The sequence below is a fragment of the Primulina huaijiensis genome, unplaced genomic scaffold (assembly GCF_012295235.1).
Source record: "Primulina huaijiensis isolate GDHJ02 unplaced genomic scaffold, ASM1229523v2 scaffold208294, whole genome shotgun sequence".
Lineage (NCBI taxonomy): Eukaryota > Viridiplantae > Streptophyta > Magnoliopsida > Lamiales > Gesneriaceae > Primulina > Primulina huaijiensis.
Genome location: NW_027355217.1, coordinates 2,456 through 9,744, shown reverse-complemented (window position 1 = coordinate 9,744; position 7,289 = coordinate 2,456). Strand labels below are relative to the sequence as shown.

General features: G+C 35.7%; 1 protein-coding gene across 4 annotated transcripts; it reads right to left on the bottom strand.

Annotated features, from left to right (window-relative positions):
• Nucleotides 1–1,851: 1,851 nt before the first annotated feature.
• LOC140966939 (MLO-like protein 4) lies at nt 1,852–6,241 on the bottom strand. 4 transcript variants are annotated; one of them, XM_073427253.1, is made up of 15 exons: nt 5,968–6,240; nt 5,805–5,862; nt 5,372–5,604; nt 5,098–5,214; nt 4,917–5,007; nt 4,713–4,819; nt 4,091–4,165; nt 3,867–3,952; nt 3,497–3,546; nt 3,360–3,400; nt 3,089–3,262; nt 2,932–2,967; nt 2,682–2,749; nt 2,513–2,573; nt 1,852–2,317 (listed from the first exon to the last, which is right to left on the bottom strand). In XM_073427253.1, exons 1-15 carry the CDS (start codon nt 6,076–6,078, stop codon nt 1,997–1,999), a joined length of 1,629 nt encoding a protein of 542 aa, XP_073283354.1. In that variant the 5' UTR covers nt 6,079–6,240; the 3' UTR covers nt 1,852–1,996. The 4 variants fall into 4 exon arrangements, with proteins under 4 accessions (XP_073283354.1, XP_073283355.1, XP_073283356.1 ...); XM_073427254.1 differs by having other exon boundaries at nt 4,929–5,007; XM_073427255.1 differs by lacking the exon at nt 4,091–4,165 and having other exon boundaries at nt 5,968–6,241.
• Between the last annotated feature and the right edge of the window lie 1,048 nt (nt 6,242–7,289).

The following is a 7,289-nucleotide window of genomic DNA, read 5'->3' as shown; positions in this document are numbered from 1 at the left end:
GCTGCTTCATCACAATGGCCATATCTTTTAGAGCACTATCCACTCTATCTCCAGCATTAATGGCTGCCCAAAACAAGGGAATCGCCCTCTCAGGATCCTTATCCACAAGCTTGACAAACAACACCAAATCAATACAATTCATTAAAACAATTAAAAAGATCGCGAAAATTAGGAAACTGGAAATGAAAATTAGAACATACTTGAACATTCTTGGCTCGGACATAAGGAGTATCCCCAACTGGGACCTTGTGAGTAATGTGGAATGATGCAGAACTCGTTCGGGAGATTCCGAGTGGCTTAGCGGGCGAAGATGGAGCAGATTTTGTGTGTCGGAAACCTGGCTGCCCATTCCACATTTCTTGCATAATTGTTTATGTATCTGTTATATAACCGAAAATGATGGAAGTTTCGTGGGTGGGATCCCAATTGGGAGACTAAGACCGAGCGGAAATATGCAGGAGCTTAAGAGACGGAGAGAGCGCAGAAAAGACGAAGCGAAGCTATTTGTTTTGAATTTTCGGACCGTTGGAGTTTACCGTTTAACATAGCCGTTAGAATTTTCCTTTCCTACCCGATATTTCTTGTTAATTAACTTTTTCGCCATTATATATTTTTAAGTTTTCCATGCTTTATTCCGGGGGCTGTTCTACTAGTGAAATTCGCCTCGGCTTTCCTCGAATTTTTAAAAATCTTTTTTCAAAAAATAATTTTTGGCTCGACTTTTTCAAATTTTTTAGTGTAAAATTTAATGTAAAAATATAATATTGAAATATAAAAACAATTCATTTTCCAAATTTTCATTTAAACTCACTCCTCACTCTTTAATCTAAATTTGATGTAAACATGGGGGGTTTAATGACATTAAGGGCTGGTTTACATTAGGAGGGATTATTCGGATCATCGGGGACAGAATGGCTGCTATAGCTTAACGAATTCGCAATCCAAATTTGACTTCTACAGGTGAGTTAATAGCGATTCTCGTGGGAATTCACTGATGCGAACAACTTGATATTTCTAATGTAAGTGTGTGTATTAATTTTACTGAACATTTTTTCTAATGTTTTATAAAAAATATTTTTTACAACGTTATCAAGATTAGCTTTTTTTTTTTTTGACAGTCCACTCCATTCTGAATTTCTCTAGCATTTGCGGAGCACCATCTGTTAATCTATAGAATATTTATTGAAAGTTTATCTTTAGCGATTAACATTCGACACATACAGAGGACTTTTCACAGACAATCCGAGCAGTAAGTTCAACCGTGGAGTACTTTGGTCCAGAACTATCGGTGATGAATCAAATTAAAGATCTTTTACCAGAGCACGACTTTTTGGGATTTCATTACATGAGAAGACTTGCTAACCAGATAACACATAAACTAGCTAGATTTGTTGCTTCAATTCTTCATTATGTAATCTCAAATATCGATAAATTCTGGTTTTCCTTCTTGGTTTGTAAGACTGTTTCACAATCATCATCATCATAAAAATTTGAATAAACATATATATCACATAATATTGATTCTTTGCAGCGTCCTTAGCTGATATCTTGTTTTATTCTCAATACCTGACTTGAGCGTCGGAGGGGCTACACCGAGACACCCTCTCGACCCCCTTATAACGGTCTCTTTTGTGATTTCAGGTCTAGAGTAAATTCGAGGTCTGCATTCGAACTAGTCTTACCTACTGAAACCAAATCCTATATTTCTAGTGAGTATCAGTATTCATTCAATCAATTGCATTTTGTTACATCAACTTTTTCACACTTTACATGGAAATCTTCTTGTCCAAAAAGGTTATTAATCCTCTATATATGTATAAAAATTTACTCTTTAGATGGAATTCATTCCTCTTGTTCAAAAAGGCCATTGTTCCTCAATATATTGTATAGCAATTCATTAGTACCCTATTTCATAATATCCGTTGTTTCTCATAAAATCTCATGCAAAGGACTACTCTAAATTCATCAAATGGTGTTCACTAATTTACTGTCCTCTTTAATCATAATCTTCATAGAGAGGTGAAGACATAAGCAACTCCCGAAGCGTATGATTGTGCAGAGATAATATTTCATTGGGTCGGAAGTCTTCCACCAGCGGATTCTGATCTGATTCCATGTGACCTTCACAACAAATCAAGGTATGATCATCATGATTTACTTCTTCGCCATCCACCATGGAGTCTAATGGCGTGGTCGATGTTGTCCCTTTCAGCCCTCTCGAAGTTGATTCTTGTTTAGTTCTCACCCTTTTTCGCCAGCCATGAAGGGATCGCCTCACATTTTCAGAAACGATGGTTTTCTTGTATTTAGAGCCCATCTGTAGCCAAAAAGCCGATAACTATTCTAGGATCTAGTGAATATTGTTATCCAAAAATTATAATTGATGATAACAATGTACATAGCAAATGTCATGTTTGGATTGTTTGCTACCTAGGGAGCCCCAACTATTCAACAATACAAAACAGAAATTGTAGCATAAAGTACTATTAGAGGACATCTATGTTTTATTTACCTGAGTAACAATGACGTAGAGTGGAAAAGTGACAAAGCTGCACCAGAACTGGGAGACAATCCTGCATACAAGTCGATTAAATCTAGGAGTATTGTTTAAACTTAACAGAGTTCCTGACATGATATCCAACTATCATGGTGGTATATGTTTCAGATTAAATGGTTGATACCCAAATGTCAGCCGAATTATCAAGAAAATTTGACTTCCCGTGAAACACGATGCCCCTCTTATTTCCCACTGAAAAAGAAAACAGGATGAAGTCAGTAATCAAGGGATTGAAGCCTCAGATCAGTAGCCATTATGGTCAATTCATCAGTAGAATAAGGTAATCATGAGGGCCAAAATCACATTTTTACGTAAGACGGGAAAATTGCCATTGTTGACAGAAAAGGGATCTGGTGAAGTTAGAAAGTTCTTACCAAAGACCATACAAAAGTTGCCATCTCGAATGCATTCTGCAACACCATATAGAAATGAAGTGACTTTCTCTTTTTTCCATTTAAAGTAGGAAAAAATTATGCAAGTTCTTATTGAACTGAAGATTTTAAGTCACCAAAAAGCCTTTTTAGGTGTAACCTGGAAGGATACAAACTGTATCAGGCGTAGCAGAAGCCGAGGTTTCCCAAACCAGAACAATTCATCCCTCAGGTTGAATTGATCAAATGATCCTGTCCGTTGACTCGAGTCCATGATTTCAACAGCCAACTTTACAACTATGCGGTGCAGTTTAGTTCCAATCAGGAGTATCAACTTGCCAAGAATAATTGAGACAATAGATAAACAGACAAATATATGTGGTAAAAGAAATTAAAAATCAGTACAACAGACATAAAAAGTTGCTGCTTACAATTACTGGTATGAATGAAACCCAGAAATAGATATTAGTTCCTAAGGACAAAAACAGAAATACATATCGAGGTTTGTATAAATAACAGAAGACAAAGAAATAGAGTGCAGTCTGATTTGACGGGAAATAAATTTTACCATGAAAGCCAAGAATAATGCAGGAAATAGCAAATATCCAGAGAGGGACACTGCAATCGAAACATGGACGATCAGAATTGTAATTTCATACACATTACAACCATGGAGTTTTGCTAGAAACTAGAATGGAGCTTGGTGTACCATTTGACGAAGTTTCTTATGTATAAAAATAAACATAACCTTGCAAGAGTAGGTTTCCTTCTTTCTAAAAGAATCCATTTATATCTTTCCTTCCACACATTATCTCCTCAGTTACAACTTAAACAACAATGTGTTACACTTTCTTAAGGAATTCAAAAATAAATCGTGAACAAAAACTACTTGTATATCGTACTTTTTCGGAGTTTTGAGAGCCGCAGTGTTGCAGTACCTGATTCCAACAATATCTCGAAACTCTTCCTCCATACTTCGTAGCATGTAATTATGAAAATCATATGTTAAAGGTAGTTGATGAGTCTGCAATATGTACAGAAATAAAATAATGATTACACCCTTCATTCGAGGACTTTCATAGTAAAATTCTCAAAGTCAAGCAAACATTAGCAACAACCTGATTAGTATTTGTAAGAAGACAAAAGGAAGCAACGTACTCACAGTGATAAATCCTAGTCGCAAAGCCTTATAATCTGTTTGATTAATTGAACTCCAAAACTGGCGGCTGAAACAGAGCTAAATATAAAAAGGGCTTTGCCCGTGAATTCCAGAAGTTTAAAATTCATATCTGACACATGCATCTAGTTAAATAAAGGAAGATAATTTATGTGCTATGATAATAGAAATGCTTGAGATGGACCCTATCGTTTCAATAATATTGACTATCAAAGTTGGGAAAACTTAATGAAACATATGCCTTACACTAAACTGAGGCAATTCTTTTGGACTGTCCATTGTATTACGCGCATTTTTTTATCTTGGTTCAGCATTCCGGAGTTAGTGGTACTAGCAATCAATAGGGGAGTTGCTTGAAAACCTTATAAGAGGTCTATGTAAAATGTATAGGGCAAGCAATCCTAATTTGTAATTCGAGCATGCTCTTGTAATTGGTTTATTTAAGAGGTTTTAGTTTAGTATTATCCTTCACCAATAAATAGATACATCTTCCACCTTAATCCACATCAGGTCACCAGCGACGTCGCTCGAGAAATGGTAATGGAAACACCAAGAAATTTTAAAAGCTTAAAATTTACAATTAGAATAGTCATCTACAAGGGTATACCAGCCAAACAAGAACACAGTGATGACTCCAACGGTGAGAAGCTCGGTGATAGATGAAACTTGAAGGACGATTAATTTGCGCTCCATTTGATGCACAATTTTGAGACTCTATATGGAATTTTGCATGAAAATGACACATTTGTTAGCTAAAAATCAGCTGAATTTGTTCCAAGAGAGAGAAACAATGAGGACATATCATAGTAACTGAATAAATCACCACTAGAATCGTTTGCACGTAATAGGCCCCGAAAAGCCATTGTCTTGGCATGATTTTCCCATGCTCTCCAGCTATAGATCTGCATTAATCCTCCTGCTTTTAGCCCAATGAATTATGAAATAGCACATGTTTATTCAGATACATAACTTAAATACAATGATATATTGACCTTGATCATGGCAAGTGCAACGGCCAAAAAACTGTACGAGATGTGCATAACAACCAAAACAAATAAGAGACGGTGAAGCTGCTCAAGGCTCTCATGTGACGCAAATGGTTGATGATCCTAGAACAAAATATCGCACATAAGGAAAAATATTCTCAGATGTTAATTATTGTTTTCATATCATAAAACTCGAATTATTTCAATAAAGGGGCTTATGCTTCCACATTCATAACTAACGAATCATAAGATGTCATAATTCAGAAACCAACAAAAATACCTCGGGGCAAAAATCTTTATGCAAGTCATCCAATAAGCTCCGCGGGATCGAGAAGCTAAAATTATTAGGCCTAGTATCAAGAGCATGGTTTACAAATGCTTGACGCTCGAGGTTATATCGAGGTGCACATGGATAGAACCGGCTGCTCACTGCTGATGATTTTACACAAATTTTTGGCACAAAAACTAACCAATGGCCCATCAGCAACGACAGAAGACCAAACACCATTAGCTCTGGTTGAATCCAACAAAAAGCTCAAACATTCAAATCATTAAAGCATCAAACAGCACAAATAAATCAAAATGAAAAGCCAAAGTGAACATCCAATGACAAGCAGAAAATAAATATAACGGAAGCGACATAAAATCAAGCGTGAAATATAATTTTGGTGCAATATATCATCGAAAGAATATAAGCATATCATCGTTCTTACCTTCAGTAATTTTGTTCAGCGCAGCGAGAAGATGCTTCCTTTTGGTCCTATCCAACCACTACAACCAAGAAAAAGATAACAAAAATTTCCAAGCTTCAAGAATCCCAAATGGGTTTCAAGAAATACAAAATATAAACAAATACATTTATAAATCAAGATTGACCTTTCCAAATTTCTTCAAACCTCCATGAATGAAAAACCCAGTACCAACCAAAAGTGTAGTGACAGTGGCAACAGTCCATGTGGGCGTTTCAGGCAAGGATCTTCCGTCCATTTCTTTTTTCAAATGCAATAAAGCATTAAGATTTTGTTTCCAAGTTAATCTTTAATGCTGGAGCTAACTAGCTACTTGTTGCCTTACTTTCTTTTTCAATTAAATTAAAATCTTTTTCTTAGCAAGTGAGAAAGATAGTTGCTCATTGATTCCTAGAAGCTAGGAATATTATATGTTATGTAGATGTATATGTACATGTATATGTATATATATAAGCATATATGTATTAATGTATATTATATTAAGAACAATAAAACAGCTTTCACCTGCCAACAAATAGTGGGTTACATTGGGGCTATGAAGTAGGCAAGGAGAATTTGAGGATCGCCAACTCAAGGAGTTCAATAATAATAATAATAATAATAATAATAATAAATGATAACAAGTGAGGCTTCAAAAAAAAATCTATAGATCGATCATTGAGTTAAATGAGTGTCGATCTGATAAACCAAATGCCCTAACTTAAATATTTGGACTACATGATTACCTAAAACCAAAAAATGAAAGTTATAAAATGTAAGAAGTATGTTCTGACATATCGCTCAAGTCAAATGCTAGAAAATATATGATGAAAATTAATATAAGATACATTAGTTCAAAACCATGAACCAAACCTGATATTTAAAGTGAGGACATAACTCTATTCTCGGCAAAACCTCTGGGTCAACGCCCTAGATTGGGGTCGGATCCCCTTAATTCGAGTAAGTCCAATGCCTTAGGGATACCCCTGTCAATTGATCGTCCTTGTTGGACTACGATCTAACAACCAATCTCAACATCCTTGGATAGGTCTTTTTCGCTAATCGTTAGTTATTTGTGTCACATATTGATAACTGATAATCACTCTTATAAGATCACACATAGTCTACATCAACCAAGATCCTTATTCCCACTAAAAGCATAGCAAGTACATTCATTCCATTTCCCAAATTGACACATCAAAACTTTTAGTAATATCATTTGTCGACTTGAGATGCACACACAATCTCCTTAAAAGAGATCAACCTTAGCCTCATTTTGGCGAGCTCGCCTCAATCCCTTGTCTTGGGCTTAGTTCGCTCTTCCAGCTACTGCCTAGCCTTTGGGTCATGTGGCGACCTCTGAACTCAATATTATTACTGAATAGTTCTCTTATGAGACGATTTCACGGATATATATATAAGTGATACAAGTCCTAGTGAAACGTAATATTTTTCATGACAAGTTGAATA